Raw genomic sequence first — 20,307 nt, forward strand, 5'->3', positions numbered from 1 at the left:
AATTAGGCAAACTGAGGTTCCAATTGGCATACAAATTGGCTGGGCCCAAAATGTGGGTGCCTAGTTCAGTCCATCTAAGTGAACAAAATGGCCATAGCACAAAAAATGAAATGCATTGATATACCCTCCATCTAAAGTGTCTAAAACACATAAAATGATGGATAATCACAATGTCAACGCTTATAGGTAGGAGATGACTATACAAGACATACATGGTTGCTAACATAGATCTATGTTTTTCGGTTGGCCTTTTTGTAGGGTTTATGAGTGAGCTTAAGAACACTGATTAGGAGATAGCTATGAGGATTTTGTGCTTCCTAATGAGCACATTGGATGGGGGTTTGTTCTTCGGGCAAGTACAAGTGATCCCAAATCATGTTGTGTGGATGCGAGATAGTCTAATTCCGATTGGGGAAGAGGTATCAACCATCGGAGGTCGACTTTAGGCTATTCTTTTATCTTGGGGTCTTGTGCTCTTTCACAGAGTAGTAAGAAGCAAACCATGGTTACCCTTTACTTTACAGAGGCAAAGCATCGAGTGGCATGTACTATATGTGAGGCCGTGTGGTTTTGTAGACTACTGGGTGAGCTTGGTTGTCCTTGGAGCCATGCTATGACCATTCTATGCGGCAACTAGAGTTACATAGCTATTGCATAACTATCATTTTTCTTCTCATTCTTTTCATCCTTCTTTATAAGAATAGTATTTGCAAATTTTGGCATACTAGTATAAAATGTAGCTTTTCCTTTTCTAACTAGCTACAAAGGCTTGATTTGCAACACCTATAATGTACATGTTTTTCTAATATCATTCTTCTTGTAGCAAAACAAAAACCAACTCAGTAAATGACAAAGCATTGGGATTGCCTTTCTCATCATTAAACATTTTAGATACAAAACTCTAATAAGATCACGAAGATCATTGAGAACAATCTACATAAGTGAACTATCTAGCAAATTCTAATATGTAGCAATTGATTGCTCCTTAAGATTTGGATCTTTGTAAAAAAATTACCCATAAAATCACTTTCATCCAACTGTTCACTCTCTAATTGCTTACATAGCTAAGCAAGCCTTATTTCTTTCTTGATACAAACGTGTAAGTGTATCCCAAGCCTCTTTAGCTCTCTTGATTGAGCTATTGTGCGGGATGTGTTGAGAAACCACTTCTTTAGTTTACATACTTCATTTAGAACTTTAGATTGATAGCCCCAAAAAGGGATGGTGTCCACATTTTGGCCACTTTTTCAGTGGGCGTCCACACAATGGTGCACCACCCTAGACAACTTATGCCTATAAATAGGCAATCACTTTGTTCATTCATAACCATCCTCTTTGGTCACCCACCACTTCAATCATTCTCCACTCCTCTTCTTCCGTCACTACGACACTCTTCCCATGTTGCTGTTGCCCATACCCCTATGGGTGGACATTGCAATTCGTGGCCTTTTTCCACCATCTCATGCCTGGTGTCATTGCTCCCACATTTGGTGACAAGTTCTCTTTGCATTTTGCATCCCAAGAGTATCTCCACCAGTAGGCGTCACCTCTTCCACACTTGGCGTCACCCTAGTATCTGCATTTAGCAATTTTGAGAGCTTTACACAGCTTGGCGACAAAATCCATACCCTGGCGTTAGCTCCTCTTTCTCTAGGTATCATCACTTTTCTACGTTTGAGTGTTCGCAAGGCTTTTTCCACCTTGGTGACCATCTTTGGTATCAGTTGTGAACATGATCTCTCCTTGCATTTGATAGCTCACTCACATCTGGGATTTGCGTTTTGCTGCCCAGGCTACTCCTTGGCATAAGAGGACTGCGGTTCGCTCCCTCCACAGTTGGTGATCATCTTCTTCATTCCTGATGGCATTAGAGAACTACGGTTCACTCCTTTGACAATTGTCCTTCACCTGCCTGTGATTACTTTGATAACCCATTGCCCGGAGGACTACGTTTCGCTCCCTTCACTGTGCAGATTCCCCATAGGTGCTGCCACCTGATTCAGATAGGATAATGTAGACATCTTCTAAGCTTCGGCTCTGTTGTATCAACTTTTCTTCTCATAGCACGATTTAGTGTATCATCATTGAGTTTTTGTATTTGTGAGTTTCTCTTTTCTCTTAGTGTTTGCCATATACACTCTGTGTTTCTCCCTACAAACGCTATTGTTTCTCTAGTCTCTTTGTTATTTTTGTTGGACCAAGAGGGGGCACGACAGAGAGTGATTGAGGTCGAGCAGAAGTGAGCGTATGAGTGTGACGATTGGAGAGAGTGTGAGCAGAGTGAAAGTACGAGACGATTAGAGTGTACTAACAATGTGTTAGTACACAAAGAATAAAATGTATTTATACCTAGGGCACACAAAAGGTGCGTTTACATGTATAATGTGCGTGTACTATACATGGAGGTTACCGAGCCTTTATCCCAACAACCTCCCACTTAAAGGCCCGATATGAATCTCTAGCTAACCAACTCCCACTAGTCGAATGCAATGCTTGTGTTGAGCTTTGCTTAGACTTTTAGTGAGAACATCTGCAGGATTATCTTGTGTTTTAATCTTGGTCAATGTGATTTGACCATCTTCCAGAATTTGTCCGATGAAGTGATATCGCATATCTATATGCTTTGTGCGTGAATGATACATGGCATTCTTAGCTAGATACACAACACTCTGGCTATCACATCCAAAAACTGCAGTCCCCATAGACACGCCGAGATTATCTGCAAATCTGCTCAACCATATAGCTTCCTTAGAAGCTTCAGTAGCTTATATGTATTCAGCTTCAGTGGTACTCAGTGCAACAATGTTTTGTAACCTAGAACACCAAGAAACAGCCCCACCAGCAACTGTAAAGACATACCCGCTGGTGGACCTACGAGTGTCCAAGTCACCTGCTATGTTTGCATCACAATAACCTTGCAAACTAAGTGCACCCTGTCTATAGCAAATACTTTTTCTTTGTGTACCCTTAAGGTATCGAAGAATAGACTTGATAGCCTCCCAATGTGCTTTGCTAGGATTTGACATAAACCTGCTAACAACTCCCACTGCATGAGCAATGATTGGACGAGTAGTAACCATAGCATATATAAGAGAGACACAAGCCGATGCATAAGGAACTTCCTTCATAGCATTTGCTTCCACGTCATCTTTCGGGCTGTTGGCTTTGCTAAGCTTGAGATAAGGAGGTAAGGGTATCCCAAAAGGCTTAGCTTTAGCCATGTTAAATCTGTCTAGTACCTTTCCAATGTACTTTTCTTGAGATAAAAACAACAATTTCTGCATTCTATCTCTACGAATCCTCATGTCCAAAATATGCTCTGCATTCCCCAAATCTTTCATGGAGAAAGCTGATTTCAGCTGATTTTTGAGAGCATCCAAGCTAGTCTTTCTTTTCCAGCTAGTAACATATCATCCACATACAAAACAAGTATGATGGGGCTGCCATCTGTATCCTTTTTCATGTACAAGCAATGATCTGTATGGCTACGTGTAAACTCATGAGATAGCATAAAAGTGTCAAACTTTTTGTACCACTAGCGTGGTGCTTGCTTTAGCCCATATAGGCTGCGTTTCCTCATCAATGTCACCATGCAAGAAAGATGTTTTTACATCCATTTGATACAACTCTAAATCCAAAACAACAGTAAGAGTAAAAAGTACACGTAAAGTGGTCATCTTCACAATAGGTGAGAAGACCTCTTGGAAGTCAATCCCTTTCTTTTGTGCATACCCTTTGGAAACTAGCCTTGCCTTGTACTTGGATTTCCCATCAACAGTCTTGACTTTGTACACTCATTTGTTTGGAAGTGGCTTCCTTCCCTTGGGCAATGACACAAGATCCCAATTATCATTTGCATATAGAGATTTAATCTCTTCCTGCATAGCTAGCTCCCACTTACTACTGAACTCACATGACTTGGCCTCTTTGTATATAAGAGGCTCACCCTCATCTGTAAGCATCACATAATGCAAGGAGGGGTCAAACCTATGTGGTTGCCTTCTTATGTGTGTAGACCTGCGTACCCAATGATCAACATTTCCAGGAATTGGGTCTACATCTGGAGGTATATTATTTTCAGCATTTATTGGCTGCTGTAAATCATTTTCAGCATACTATTCATGCTGTACAATACCTTCATTTTCATTTCCAGCACCTGCATTTTCATAATCAGCAAGCCTATCTTGCTGTCCATGACCTCCTTGTGCTCCTATTTGTTGTCCATCGTTATCTGGCTCAAAAATAACCTACTGATCATCAATTTTAGTCTGTGGTACAACACCTTGAGGCTCATTTCTGAAGTAATGGGTGGCTGCAAACTCTGAAATTTAACATTTTTCAGATCTTTTAGAGGCTAAAGTGGCTTTTAGCAATTTTGCCCATTGAACACAACATTACGGTTGCGAATAATTTTCTTGGACTGAGGTAACTACACTCTGTAGCCAAATTCACCCTCATCACTATAGCCCATGAAGATGCCTTTGGTGGATTTTGGGTCAAGTTTGTTTCTCAGCTCATCCCTAACATGCACAAAAGCATCATAGCCAAATATGCGTAAATGGTGATATGAGGCCGATTTGTCAGATCAAACCTCCTCAAGGATGCCATTATTTAAGGTCCTATTTGGAGAGCGGTTGCAAATGTGAACCGTGGTTTTCAGTACCTCTCTCCGAAATGCATGAGGGAGATTAGTAGTGGACAACATGCACCGCACTCTTTCACATAAAGTCATGTTATATCTTTTAGCCACCCCATTTGAATAAGTGCTGTAAGGGGTTGTAAGCTCTCTCTTAATACCATGCAAGTCACAAAAGAACTTAAATTCAGTCGATGTGAACTCATCTCCATTATCAGTTCTCAAGCATTTTTACTTTCTACCTGTCTGAGTGGTTACAAATGTATGAAAAGTTTTAAAAACAACAAACACTTCACTTTTCTTTTTCAGCAAATACACCCAAATCTTCTTGGAACAGTCATCAATAAAGGAGACAAAATATGTAACACCACCCAACGATTTCACGGGCATACTACATACATCAGAATGCACTAAGTCCAAGACATTGGACTTACGTGAGACACCAGAGTAAAAGGAAATTTTTATTTGCTTTCCAAACTGACACTCATTACAAAAATCAAGTTTAGAGCCTTTTCCATCAACCCTCTTCAGAGAGGTAAGGATATCAAGTCCTTTTTGGCTCATATGGCCTAATCTCTTATGCCATAACTCCAAGTGGCTGCAAATTTCAACAACTGCAAGAAACTTGCCATTCAAGGCTTTATAGTGCAAACAATACAAAGTGTCCTTCTTGGTTTCTTTTGCAATCAGCATGGAACACTTTTTCACTTTCCACAAACCACCACCAAACAGTGTGGTGTAGCCATGCAAGTCAAGCTGACCAACAAATAGTAAACTCTTTTTAATGCCAGACACATATCTGACATCTTTCAACACAAGCTCTTGACCATTGTCTAAAGACAAATGTATTGTGCCAATCCCATCAATGCTACAAGCATGGTTATTCCCAAGATACACCTTTCCATAACTACCTGCATTGACCATAGCAAAACACTCCAAGCAAGGAGTTACATGGAAAGAGGCACCAGAGTCTACAATCCAACTCTGAGTGACACCATCATCAACTGACAAGAGTGCATCAATCACATCAGCCTTGGTAATCTGCATATCTTGCATGTGACATAGAAGGGCATCATAATCAACTGCACATAATATATCAGCCTTTGTATCTGAAAGCTCTTCTATGACCATGCTAAAGGCCACATTGGCCTTCTCTTTGCCTTTGGTTGTCTCTGATGCATCTGTATCTTCGTCATTCTTTTTAACTCCTGCATTTTTCTTTCTCTCTTGTTCCTTCTTGTAGTACCTGCAATCAGGTTTCTTGTGGCTCTTCCAACCACAATGATAGCAAGTAATGTCACTCTTATCCTTTCCTTTGCTGTTGTTCCTATTTCTGTGTCCTGCATTTGCATTTTTCTTTTCAGCCTTGCCTCTTACATTGTAAGCTGAGTTGTTGCCGTCTCCACTAGACATACGTCTAATTTCTTCATTCAAGATAGAACCCCTCACCCCATCATATGAGAGATTGGGGTTATTACTGAGTGAAACCACCAAGGTCTCCCAAGAGTCAGGCAATGTCATGATAAAAAAGATCGCCCTCAACTTATCATCAAAGTCCAAGTTTGCATCTTTGAGTTGATTAAGAATTCATGTAAATGCACTCAAGTGCTCAGCTGCAGACTTTGACTCATCCAGTCGCATATTCACCAACTTGCACATTAAATGCACATGATTAACAGGTGTGGCGATCTCATAAGTAGTTTTCAGCTTCTCCCATATTGCATAACCTATGTCTAAACCCTTAATGTCTGTCAAAATGTCATCAGTGACACGCATCTTTATGTAAGCCACAACCTTTTTATTCACTCTGTCCCAATCTGCATTGGACATTAGTGTGGTTTTATCTTCCTGCAAAGCATCCTCACAATCCTTTAGGAACAAAATGCCATGCATACGGTCTTTCCAAAGGTCAAATCCATGACCATCAAACCGTTTAATCGTAAATTTCTACTGTTTGTATATGAACCAGCCACCACCACACGCATAAAAATGCAGAAATTTACCAAATTCTGTGCAAATCGCCAAAATTTCAAGTCTAAAATTGCATTAATGTCAGTCAATTTGACCCAACTGAGTAAAGCTTTGCCAATACATGAAAGCCCTAAATTTTTGGGATCCAACGTTAGGAAATTTTGCTCTAAGGGGCAAAATTTTGACTAATTTGGCAAAATCCCCAAATTAATTTGGGTCACCACTCGCAATGTCTGCAATTTCTGACTCGAAAGTCATGACGGTCTAGATGAGATTAGAGACAAGTGTGAACCCCCGTCAAAGACAAGTGGTAATGAGGAGATTAGGGAAAAATTTGATTTAAAAAAAAAAACAAAGCAACTGACGCGGGAGGGGGGGGGGGGTCCATTGACCCTACCCTGTCACATCATGTCGCCCGGCTGTCTCCCAACACGCTTCAGCTCACGCTGTCTCTGCCATCATGCCTTCCTGTGTGCCCTGCAGGTCGTCGCGATTGTTGCCTGCATGAATTGTTGTGCCCGCTGGCATTGCTTGCTCCACGCTGCGACTAGTGCCTGCTGGTCGCTACACACGCTCAGCACCTCGCCTGATGCTGGTCCCGCCTGGTCCTCCACTTTGACCTGCAGTTGCCCAGCTGTCAGGTCTACCATCCTAACAAATGTGCTTAGGAGTAGGTGGTGGTGCTGTAGTATTGATTGAAGTAGAATTGGAACTTGCAACATTCTCAATAACACTTGATTCAATTGCAATTGCGGCTTTTTGAACCACAACAAGATGTATTTCAATTCCTTGCATAGTGTTTTGAAGCCCTTTTGCATAAGCCCATAGTAGATAGTTGGTTCTATCCAATGTGTCCTCAACAACTAACGTGCGGAATAGATTATTGTTGCAAACTAGGGCCATTCACTACACTTATTGCAAAAGTTGCTTGTATAGAGGAAAATCTACGCAAATCCAACTTATGCTATATAGCACAACATAAAGTAGATTGTAAAAGACCTTGCAAAAAGGACCATTGTTGAAAATTTTGCACAAAAGGACGAATAGTGTGGGTTGAGCGGGGTTTTTTGAGGTGAGGTGGGGTGGGATGGATGGAGCGGGGTTTTTTCAGTGGGTTGCCATGTTGTGGTGGGGAGGGGGGGGACTTGGTTGGAGGGGGGTTTTTTTGGGGGGAGGGGGGAGACTTGGGTGGAGTGGGTTTTGCTTAAGATTTCCTTTACTTTTCTCATTTTTATGTAGGATGTACTCATTTTTTTGCATTGAGTGGTCTTAATATATGATGCACCATTTATTTTGTTTTCACTAATGAAATATCATCTTTAAAGTGATGCTTTTGAATTGTCCTTGTATAGTTCTGAAGTATTTATCTCAAAATTATGAACAAATGCTAATTTTACCTATTTTTAAAGTTTCCGTACCCTCCCCATTCAGATTCCCTATCCCTTCCATTCCTATTGCATTCCCTGTTTCTGTTCCCCATTCCTAGTAGATATGCTCTGCACCTTTGACTGACTTTGACAAAGTGTGGTGACAAGGCAGTGTTTGTGATGGGAGATTTTCAGCAGCATGATGCTATGGCATGTATGCTGCAAGAGTGCCCAACCAAGGCATAGGACTATTCTTTGTCTTTCTTTGTATTTGCACAAAGACATTGTAAAGCTTAATGCATTTTTATTGTTCAGTTGATAAGAGACTTTGTATGGGAAAGACTAAAGTACTCATGAGCTATTCATTAAAAACCAAAATAATGAATCAAGTATATGCAGCTCAGCTTTCATCTTGTTATGTAACACAGTTGAAGATTTCTTGGTGCATGATATGTACACACTAGTTTCCCTAGCTGGACATCAAGAGGAGTCAGTTTACTACAAGCAGGTAGCCTTGCTTTTGGTTCCTTTGTCCTCAATATTTTTTGGAGGACAATGTTATGGACGTCTACTTTCTCTGACAACCTTACATCATGCTTTTTAGGCCGTGGCAGACATTCTTTACCATTTGGAAGAGAACCATGCAGTATGGTGGGATGGTGTTGATCTGTTCAATATTCTTCAACAGAAAATCCATTTTCTTCCGACAGGTTGTGAGAGGTGAGGATGTTGATGTGAGAGATTTGGCTATTAGAGATTCAGGTAAGGGGTGAATGACAGAAGGAAGAGTTTTGATTAGAAAGGTGGAGTCTGAGACTGACTTTGCATGCTAATGGCCGATAATTTCAGATTTCTAACTATTTAAAATAATGGTTGACTGTACAGGACAAAAGCTTGGCCACTATTGTAGCCCATTTTGAACTGCTTTTTACTCCTTTTAATGTAAATAAACCATACTAAGTTTTAGTTCACCCGTGAGCTGGGAGTGCCTTTTCTCCAAGTAAGTTTTTCTGCATTTGCTGCTTCCAAGATTTGGAACTGAACTTGGTTGTGAAGCAAGCCTATTATGCCATTTTTATTCCTCAATCTTGTTCTTAAGGAACAAGGATCCAGGTCATGGATCTTAAAAATAAACAGAAAATGCAACTTCCCCCTTTTTTTGGACCCAAGTGAGAGATCCTTCTCTTATTTGAAATGGGAAAATCCTAGGCGTTACCAAATACAGAAGAAGCTCAAAAGTGCATCATCTTCAAGGACAAACAAAACAAGAAAAACTAGGCACATTAGGTGGGATAAACAGTCATGATGGCCATTTAGAGCCCTGCCTCTTTATAACAAAGGATTCTGGAGTCCACACAGTAAGAATGACCAATTGACATTCTTTATGCCATTTTGAGGTGCCTTGAATGTGATCCCAATTGCCTTGTAAGTTGTGGCGGATGCTTGTTTGACTATTTCCACCATTTTCTGATGTCTGGCCAATATATTACCCAAAGATTTCTTCCTGCTGGCCGATTTTCTCAATACGTCAAGTTACCCGATTGTTTTCTAGCCAAAAGTTCAGAGGGAAGCACATACTGTTGTACATGAGAGGGAGCCACTTGTCTGAGCGGACAGGATACGTATGCAGATGGGTGGCTGTCCACATCTACACACAACAGGAGGCACTAGAGGATCCAGAGGAACTTAGAAAGGGGAGCTAGAGCATGTGATCAAGGTAGTCAAGCAAGATGAGAGGCACATTTACTATGGACCAGGAATAGGATAAAGCAACTTCAAGCTATCTGTCTCGTGGTCTTCTGCTTTGTTTTGACCACTTCTTGATATTGCACTCAAGGAAACTCTTCATACATGCCACTTATGTGGACATTATGAAGTGTTCTAGTGTAGGAGATATTTTGCTAGAGCTAGAGACTTCAATGCTTGCCCAACTAGTTCACAACACCCTTTCTCTGAGATGGAGGATCCCATGAATAGAGAGATTTATATAGAGGGGATGGGATTGGATGTCGACAATCCAAGCCATCATGTGAAGAGTACTACAAGTTACAATGTCATGGCAAGGATGCGGAGGAAATTGCCATATGCCAGGGACGGAAGTCCTCCGTAGAAAGCAAATCAGAACGATGGAGAAGAGCTAACTGCCAATACAAGAGGCCCTTAAGCCTCACAATATGCCGCTGAACATTATAGGCGGAGTCAAACAGAAATGCATTCTGAATGGTCCAGTTATGCCAACAGCCCCAGTATCGAAGAAAGTGATACATGAGCTTCATATGTGGCTGTGCGGGAGTAGAGTATTTGGGCTGGTCAAAAACCCAATCAAAGGGGCGCAGGGTGATACCCACCACCCCTCGCCAAACAGCTGACAAAAATAACCAGATTTTCTTAGCGACGGGGCAAGAAATAAATCGGTGGCGGGCGGATTCCATAGTAGTGGTGCAAAAGAAACAGGTGCCATTGGAGATTCGTCGCTTGGAAAGAGCCGAAGCAAGCGGAAGACCCCCAATCATCACTCTCCAAAGAAAGACTTTATATTTAAAGGGTGTCTTGTTCAACCAGCCCTCCATCACAGTTGCCCTCCACCATGACCGGGATTTACGCAATCCCCATAAAGCATTCGCTTTAGGAACTAGCCATTGATGATCTTTGATCAGAAGATTAGACCACAACTCTTTGCTTGGTGTATGTAGAGCACTTTTTGTACTTTTGATGGAGTGCATGGGCTAGCCATTTTTGATGGTCATTGTGGTTCCTTCATTTACTTCCCCTTCAATCTTGGTGCGAGTATAGTGAAATTACTTAATAGGCTTCTTCTTTACCAGCTATCCTGGACTTGACCATCTTATTGTACCCTAGATCATGCTTGCTTGGCTCTCTCTCTTGCATGTCAGTACACCTCATCCACAGTGTGCATACATCACCAACCGTGACACCATTTCGCTAGAGAGACATCTTCATTCTACTACACTTAAGTCTACTTGAAATGCCTACATATATCTCCAACCTGCATACATGACATGGCACAATCCATATGAGCATAGAAAGAAACAGAAACCACAGAGCAAAACAGGTTTGGACCAGCAGCGTACTGTGCCAAAAAGCCCACTGCAAGAGCTATGTCCCATATCATCCTAGTGTTTAGATGAGGTTCAAGTGTTGTAATCACACTAGATGTGACATAATTGAGACCTTGAGTCGTTTTTAAAGGACGCCTTTTAAAGTGAGAAAACTAGGTTCTATCTAACCATCTGACACTGCTGTCCTGCAAGGCATACCAAGCTGCTATATCACAAAGCTGCTCCCATCAGTTGCATTCTCAATTGCTGACTATCCCATTGTTGTCCTACAGCCTTTGCATACCAAATGCAGCTATGCTGCTTCTCAAGCTTGTTAAACATTGAGTGCATGTTCCATTTGAGTATGACACTCCCTGGCTTGGGTTCCTACCCACATCTAGGATTTGTTGAAATACAACATACTCCTCCTGCTGTTCATGGTGTCATCCACAACCCCGTCAACTCCCCTTCAGCTTGCTCCTAGAGAGACAGAGGCTTGTTAAATTGTGCCCTTTGCTTTGAGCCTTCACCTTTGGTTTAGAGTCCCTTGAAATTGGCATATTGCTCTATGTTCATGCTCTGTATCTCTTACCTTGTTAAATTGCACCCTTTGCTTAGAGCTTTGCCTTTGGTTCTGCTTCCCTTGAAATTGGCATCAGTCATATTGCTCTATGTTCATGCTTTGTATCTCTTATCTTGCTTGTGCAAAGCATCTTGTATTCATTCCTAACTCTCATTTTGCGCATTTGTGTGGTATCTGAGTTTTTTGTACTCTTATGTTTTTTCTCCAAGAAAAGAGAAATCTATTAATAACATCTTGGAGGAAAACCCCCCTGAGGTAAATACAAAGTGCAAGCAACTCTATGAAGAGTAACTAAGTACATAAAATATACAACAGTTGTGTGAACAACCAATCTGGTGGGCTAAAATGCAAGATCATCTAAGGGATAGTATGAAAGAAGCTGTCCAAATCCGTAATCTACAGGAAATCATCTTTTTTCTTCCTCATTCTCTTAGAGCTGGCCTGCATCCTCTCCCATCTTCCACGGAGAGTGTGGACTATCTTTGTCCTTGTACTCTATGTTCTCAACTTATCCCACATGTTTCTTTGAAGCACCATGGCTAGGGGATGTTGAGAAACCACATCATTCCGTATAGTTTCCCTTCTTCATTCCCATTTTTAGTTTCAGTTTCGAGCCCCAAAAAGACTTTCTAGGGCCTTCTAAGAGTGTTGGAGCGTCATATGAGAGACTTCGATGGGCAAGACTTGAGAGAGTTCGTGCCTATATATGCAACACGCATTCATTCTTGACCACATACACACTCACTTCTTCTGAGACTTTTGTTTCTCCTCTCTCCTCTCTTCATCTTCTTTAGACGCCCCTGTCTACTCTGCATCAGGTTTGCGTTTGGAGTCCATTCTTAGCCTGGCGTCAGCTTCTCCACCCTAGCGACAACACATCCTCCACTGGGGACATGCCTACATAGTGGACGACAACACTTCTCCTGGCGTTGGCTTCTGATAGCTGGCGACAGCTCCTCCTCTAGGCTGCTTCAACAGTTTGCGTTTGGCTATCTGGCCAGCTTCTTCATCACTTGTCAACAGATTACCAGCCCCTGCAGTGTGCGTTTGGCAATCAAGAGGCTTCACCCATTTGCGTTTGCTGCGTTTGGGATCTACTTCATTGCTGGTGACCTTCTTCTCCAGCACGTGTCAGCATCAGAGGCTGCTACATTTGCATTTTCAGCTTCTGACTCCTTCACCTCTGGCATCACTCTCCAACAGTTGGTGTCACTCTTTAGGACTGCGTTTGCAAACTAAGAGGCTCCTCATCCTTCAATGGCAGTCTCCTTGCACTAGGCATCACTTGTCATTATTCGTGAGTTGCAGATTTAGAGGCTCCTGTTTGATGGTAGTTTCCCTCCTCTAGGCGACACCTCATCATCCTTGCGTTTGCAGACTCAGAGGCTTCTTTTGTAGTCTCCTTGCTCTAGGGCATTCTTCGTGCTACTGTACCCTTGTATCAGATTCATTTCATTATTTCATTCATTCATCTGAGTTTCTCTTCTCTTCTCTCTTTAGTGTTTGTTGTACATAGATTGTGTTTCTCCTTGCAAACCCTACTGCCTTTTTGGTTGCTCAGTCATTTCTTGACATGGTATTAGAGCCAAAGGTGTTGAGTGAGCTGCAAAAATCCTCTACATTATTGAAGGTAAAGACAGGTTGCAAGTTTGGCATCCACATGTGATTTCCTTATCATTTTTGTTGCGTCATTGGGAGATATCCTTCTTCTCCCTCCCACCCTCCCTTTCCCAGGTTGGCACTTTAGTATCATGGCATCTCCCCCACCAGATTGCCCATCTGCTAGGTGCTCCTACTATGGCAGGAACTGTTACCCCACCGACGATTGTCGACATTGACCATTGCTCCCGATCCCACCAGAGTATATGTGGCTTCCTCGAGCCACTCCTTGTGCTACCTTTGCTTTTTGGGCCACAGAGATTGTTCTACATTAGCTTTCAACTTACTATGCCCAAGGCCATAAGCCACATCCAATGCGCCCTAAGTTCTTTTGAGCAGATAGAGGCTTAAGCCCTCATGAGGCTATACATCCTCCTAAAGACCACCACAATGTGTGGACGTTTTTCCTACTGATTTTCGGGTTTAGTGGCTCCCACAGCCCATATCTCCTCCATAGTCCACACCCTCGAGAGGCTGCAACTGTCTCCCGCCCTTGGCTCACCTTGAGCCTCCTTCTACCCCACCCTCTTATCCTCAAGTTTAGGAAGACACCTTTGGGTGCTCTTTGGCTTTTCCTCCTTTTGAGCCCCAGATACCTTCTTCGCATGAGTGATGGTACTTCCTTCATCATTTGATACCTCGGAGTTTGTAATCCATGCATTGGAGCCCCTATCTCTCTCAGAGGGGGACTATAGAGGGGGATCTTTTTCCTTTTCCCTCAAAGGGGGCATCTCTCTTTTTCTTTGGCTTCAGAGGGGGACTCCTACTCCTCCAGTTTCAAAGGGGGACTCTCCTACTTGTGAAGTTCCTCACCAACTATCATTTACTTTCGAGGAGTGGCTTTCTTTCGAGCAATCCTTTCCTTTACTCCTACCCAATCTTTAAAGGATCTATCTTTGATTGGGGCCCTTGGTTTTTCAGCTGCGACTTTGCGAGTAGGCCTTCATATTCCTTCTAGCATGGTATAACAGAGCTAGTGCATCTCACCCGAGGTTGTGTTTTCAGGTTCTACTGCTCATTCAGTCTCTTGACTATCTTCTAGGTCTCCTTTTAGGTGGCATTCTCGAATTACAGGGTGGATCTTCTTCTCTTCACCTCACTCCTTTTTTTTGGGCTCCTTTTTGGGCCTAAGAGGGGGTGTTGGGAAACCACATCATTTTGTACTATTTTCCTCCATTTCCATTTTTAGTTTTAGTTTTCAGCCCCAAATAGGCTTTCTAGGGCCTTCCGAGAGTGTCGAAGCGTCGTACGAGATACTTTAGCAGGCAAGACTCAAGATAGTTCATGCCTATATATACGACACCTTCCATTCACTCTTAACCACATCTCACCACACTCACTTCTTCTGAGACTTCCGTCTCTCCTCTCTCCTTCCTTCATCTTCTTTAGCCGCATTGTCTACTCTAATTTAGTTTTGTGTTTAGAGTCGGTCGGCATCAGCTTTTCCACCCTGGTGACAACACATCCTTAGTTGGCGTTATCCCTACACAGTGGGCGACAACACTTCTCCTCCTGGTGTTGGCTTCTAAGAGCTGGTGATAGCTCCTCCTCTAGGCGGCTTCAACAATTTGCATTTGGCTGTCTAGCCGGCTCGTTCATCACTTGGCAATAAATTACCATCCGTTGCACCCTGCATTTGGCAGTTAGGAGGCTTCACCCATTTGCATTTGTTGTATCTGGGATCTCCTTCATTGCTGGTGACCGTCCCCCCCACCAGGCGTCAGTATTAGAGGCTGCCACATTTGTGTTTTCAGCTTTTGACTGTTGGTTTGGAGATGGCAGCTATCAAATTAGTACAACGTGTGCAGATAGTAGAGAGAGTAAGAATGTGGTCAGTGCTTGACACTTGATTAATTCCTAAGTGTGTAACTCCATGTACAAAGTACAACCCTTAGACTTTAGAGTTGTGTAAGTGCCCTAAGGTGCGTTCACAGACGAAAGTGTGTAATGTATGATAAGTGGCTAAACTATGTAACATAAATACACAAATAAAGAGTAACACGACTTATAAATATACAAATAAAGAGTAGCACGACTTGGGAAAAAGTTCTCTCTTATAGAGAGGAAAAAGTGTCCCAATGTCCTACTGTGGATCACCGATATCCCTATGTGAGCGTTGGTGTGAGTAAAACCCAACAAACCCTCTTGGAGTGAAAAGTGATCAGTATACAAGGATAATCCATCAAAGGAGATCAAATCTAAAGCATTGCGAAATGCTTCAAATTTCTTACGAGAAAGAGCTTTGGTGAAGATGTTTGCCACATTGTTGTTGGTAGGACAATAGACAAGGCTGATATCCCAAGCATGTAGCCTCTCTTTGACAAAGTGATAATGCATCTCAATGTGTTTCGTGCGTGCATGAAACGCTGGGTTCTGTGCCATTACAATGGCACTCTGACTGTTAGTAACAAAGGAGTAGACTCCGTGACATATATTTGTCAGAGTGCAGCGATGCAGAAGTGTAGGACAAAGACTGAGAGAGTGAACACAGAGAGAGGAGAGAGAGAGAAAAGGAGACTGTAAACGCAGAAAATCTGCAGTGTAGTATGCTGTATAAGAGTGTAGAAATACACAAGGGGGCAGAGGAAATATCTGCGTATGTTTCCGACTTGATGACCTCGATCTCCGTTAGCCCTCTGTCTTAGCCAACAGATCTCAAGATTAGAATCTTAAATCACTGAATAATAATGACCAAGTGTGCACAAGGGGCTGGCTATTTATAGCCAGGAAAAATAGCAATCACAACAGCAGGCCCACTGCATTAAATGCAACTGACTGCACCCAAAATATTGCAGAATCTGTTCGACTGCCCATAAAAGTCACGCCTGTACCTATTGTGCCACGTGGTACCAGTACCTGCCTGTTGTCCAACTGTTGACGTGTCCTCTACTGTGCGACAGTCCAGGAAATGACGTCTAACACCCCCTCTCAGATCATGGACGGGTCAAAAGGCGGAGGGATCTGGAATGCTGCCGAAGAAGAGCCTGGGGAAGCGCCTTTGTAAACAAATCTGCAAGATTATCCTCCGTCGTGCAATACTCCACATCAATGGTCCCATCCAAAAGCTTCTCCTGAATGAAGTGATATTGGATCTCAATGTGCTTCGTTCGGGCATGAAATACAGGATTCCGTTCCAAGGCAATGCAACTCTCATTGCGGCACCGTAGAAGAGTAAGACGAGTCTGGGGGCAGCCAAGCTCCTCCAACAATCTCCGAAGCCACACAACCTCACATGTGGTAGAAGATGCAGCCCAATACTCCGCCTCAGTAGAAGAAAGGGCTACCGTGGGCTCCTTCTTGCTATTCCAAGAGATAACACCTGTACCCAAGGTAAAACAGTAGCCTGTTGGTGGTTCACATCGCCAGCCCAATCTGAGTCACTCCAACCTGCAAGAACCAGATTAGAAGCATCTGTACCTGTGGGGTAAGAAATCCCTAAGTCAGAAGTCCCCCTCAAATACCGAAGAATCCTCAGGGTAGCCTGCCAATACACCTGTTTGGTTTCAGTCATGAACCCTGCCAAAAGTCCCACAGCAAAACAAAGATCAACACGAGTGTTGAGAAGCCAAATCAAGGATCCAATCAATTGACGGTAGCGTGAAGCATCCATCACAGGAGAATATGAGTGTGAAGTGGCCTTCCAATTCGGATACATAGGAGTAGTAATGGGCCAATAAGTCTTCATATCAAAAGCACCAAGAGCTCTTGAATGTACCTCTGCTAAGAGGTGAAAATCCCCCTGTGAGATTGATAAATCTCGTGACCCACGAAGAAATGAAGAAGCCCCAAATCCGTCATCTCGAATGCTTGATGTAAAGCTGTCTTGGTCTCTCGGACCTTCTGTGCATGATCCCCTATAAGAATCAAATCATCAACATAAAACACAAACAACACACGACCAACCTTGGAAGTGTGCACATAAAGCTGCGGATCAGCCTTGGAGCGTCGATATCCCAACTTCAACTGAAGAAATGAGTCAATCTTCTCGTTCCATGCACGCAAAGCTTGGTTGAGGCCATACAAGGCCTTCTTCAACCTGTAAACTTTCCCATCCGAGGATCCAAAGCCAGGGGGTTGCTCAACATAGATCTCCTCTTGCAAGTCACCATTCAGAAAGGCCAACTTCACATCCAACTGATAGACAGGTCATCTCCTATGGCCACCCAAGGCAAGAATAGTTCGAATAGTCGCCATACGAGCAGTGGGGGAAAAAGTATCATGGAAATCAATGCTTGGGCACTGAGCAAAACCTTTAGCAACAAGGCGAGCCTTGTGCTTGCTCAAAGAACCATTGCAAAGGTACTTGGTCTTGAAGACCCACTTGACACCAATCACCTTCTTGTGAGAGGGACGAGGCACAAGTGACCAAGTACCATTCCTCTCAATAGCCTCCAACTCGGCTTCCATGGCCTTCTGCCAATGATCACACTGCAAAGCCTCCTTCACTGAAGTGGGCTCTTGATCTTGTATAACACGGGTGAGCAAACAATAGTTGGAGCAAAGAAGCTCTGAAGAATGCGCCTGGTTCCTCCGTGACCTCCACGGTCCATCCTGCGGCTCCCACTCCTCAAGGACTCCCTTGATCCATGAATCAATCTCGGACTGTGTCACGGCCCCAACGAGGAGGAGGACAAACTGCACCCCGACGCTCTCCATCTGCTGAAGACTCAGGAACATCCACCGGCGGAAGCTCATCGGGGGTGGCCGGTGGAAGAGAAGACTCTGAATTAGAAGAAGAATCTCCATCAAGAGGCTCTGGCTCCAAAGGAACTGTCTCGGGAGCCCAACTCTTCCGTGGATCTCCAAGGACGAGGTGCTCCTCACCCCCCTCTGTGGCCGGAACTTCCAGGAACCGCACATCTTGGCTCGTGTAGACATCCGGCTTGATGGACTCAAACAAACGATAACCTTGGGACTGGGAGCTATAGCCAACAAAAACCTGTCGTCGGGAAGCCGCCTCGAACTTATCATGCTGCGTCCTTGGAATGTGCACATAAGCGTCACACCCAAAGATCTTGAAATAAGAAACATCAGGCTTAGTCCAGAAGTAAGCCTCAAAAGGTGTCATCCTGTCAACGACCGAAGTGGGAGATCGACTGAGGATGTGAACTGCGGTAGCCACTGCCTCTGCTCACAGAAACTTAGGTGTCTGTCGGTGCTCCATCATGGTGGGTGCCATCTCGATCACACTTCGGTTCTTCCGCTCCAAATTGCCATTCTCTTGGGGAGTGTTGGTGTTAGCAAACTCCTGGTTAATGCCCCTATCTGCATAAAAACGAGGAAACTCATTAGACATAAATTCATCTCCCTTTTCTGAACGCAAGGTCTTCAGTCGCCGGCCAGGATGGCTCTCCTCAAAGAGAAGCCAATCCTTGAAGTGAGAGAAAGCCTCTGACTTCAAAGTCAAGAAATAGGCCCAAGTCATCCTGCTGTAGTCGTTTACGATCAACATGAAGTACAAGCTTCCCTTCAGGGACTCGGTCCTCATCGGGCCACAAAGATCCGTAGATACAAGCTCCATGGGTGAAGTGAAGCTTTGTTGGGAATCGCATCTCGATGCAGTTTCCCACGAATGCAGGAGACAATGGGTGATGGCTCACCACAATGTCCGGCAATCCTGGGACAAACGACCTTGGCGACTCCTTTCGAAGGTACTCGTAGTTCAGGTGGCCAAACCGAGCATGCCATAGCTCGGACTTTGTCTGAGAAGTAAGAAGAAGAGAAGTAAGAGATGAAGAAGACTTCAAATTGTAGACGCCATTCTTCTCATACCGTGCAGAGAGAACCTTGCTCGATCCACGATCAAGGATGCGAACAGTATCATTGTCAAACTCCACCAAGAGGCCAAGAGCACAAATCTTATGGATCGAAAGTAAATGATACCCCAAACCTAGCACATGCAACACCTCAGAAGTGTGGGTACCACCACGTCCATCTGGAATAAGCTGCATCTCATCCCGCGTAGCAATAGACACAGAAGAGCTGTCTCCAATAAAAATCTGCCCACGCGAGGGTTGCAAATGGACAGCACCAACGGGAGACGGAGTCATGTGCCGGGAGGCACCAGTGTCCACGATCCACTCACGAGCCTAGGGAGCTGCCATCGCAGCATCAGAAGTCTTCAGTGTGGAGTCCTCAATGACTGCTAAGTGTAGAAAAGCATTTGATGAGAGTGCAGCCACCGCTCCAGAATCCTTCGTGTCCTTCTTCTTGGTATCCTTCTTGTCTTTGTTGGGGCAATCCTTTTTTTCAATGACCTGTCTTTCCAGAAATATGGCAAGTCGATTCCTTCTCCTTGTCCTTCTTGGATTTGTTGTCCTCCTTCTTCTTCTTTTGGTCCTTCCCCTTCTTCTGAGAGGCTTGACCAACCAATGCCTCCGATTTGGAAGCATTCTGTCCCTTCAATTGTTCCTCCCGGTCCAAGATCATAGGAACCAACTCTTTCCACCGAAGAGTCTACTCCTTCCCTGATGCAATAAGAGCGGAATAGAAGGTACCAAATCGTGGCGGCAACTGGGACAGTAAAGTGATCACCATGTCTTCAGAGGAAATAGGCTTCCCCGCATTTTGAACTTGCATCTGAAGGTGCGGAAGCTTGTTGACGTGTTCCCGAAACGAAGAAGACTTATTCGCGGACAAGGTCTGCATCTGCACCTCCAAAGAAACCCTCTTCATTAGGGTCATCCGGTTGTACATTCTGATCGAGCTCCAGCCATATCTCTCAAGCCACCGTCAAAAGTGCTTGATGTGAGCTATCACAACTGTAGTGTAAGACAAAAACCGAAAAGATCAAATCTTGGCATTTAGTTTGTCCCAATGAGACTGGGCCTTGCTCAACTCTGCGCGAGCATTGGAAGAGAGTTTGGACTCATCCCTCACCGAGGGCCTGTTAATTTCCTCCATCACTAGTTCCGCCAAATCATAAGACTCCAAAATGGCCAACATCATCACCCCCCAGATGCGGTTATTGTCACCATCAAGCTTTGATCGGACAAGCACCTTCCTATCCCTTATCGCCTGGAACTCCAAACC

General features: G+C 43.7%; 1 protein-coding gene across 6 annotated transcripts in view; it reads left to right on the plus strand.

Moving 5' to 3' along the window:
* Nucleotides 1-20,307, plus strand: part of RAD51D (DNA repair RAD51-like protein) — a 232,496-nt gene that overhangs the window by 46,883 nt on the left and 165,306 nt on the right. For all 6 annotated transcript variants that reach the window (XR_015692605.1, XR_015692604.1, XM_087689189.1 and 3 more), the window contains exons 2-3: nucleotides 8,403-8,482; nucleotides 8,579-8,694. Coding sequence is in view for 4 of the 6 variants with exons in the window: in XM_087689189.1 (XP_087545315.1) it covers nucleotides 8,403-8,482; nucleotides 8,579-8,694 (196 nt within the window). In the remaining 2 variants the exon portion in view is untranslated. The remainder of the gene's footprint in view (nucleotides 1-8,402; nucleotides 8,483-8,578; nucleotides 8,695-20,307) is intronic.

This window comes from Lygodium microphyllum, chromosome 12, assembly GCF_053477565.2.
Source record: "Lygodium microphyllum isolate KBCC chromosome 12, Lygodium_microphyllum_v1.1.10, whole genome shotgun sequence".
NCBI classification, from domain to species: Eukaryota; Viridiplantae; Streptophyta; class Polypodiopsida; order Schizaeales; family Lygodiaceae; genus Lygodium; species Lygodium microphyllum.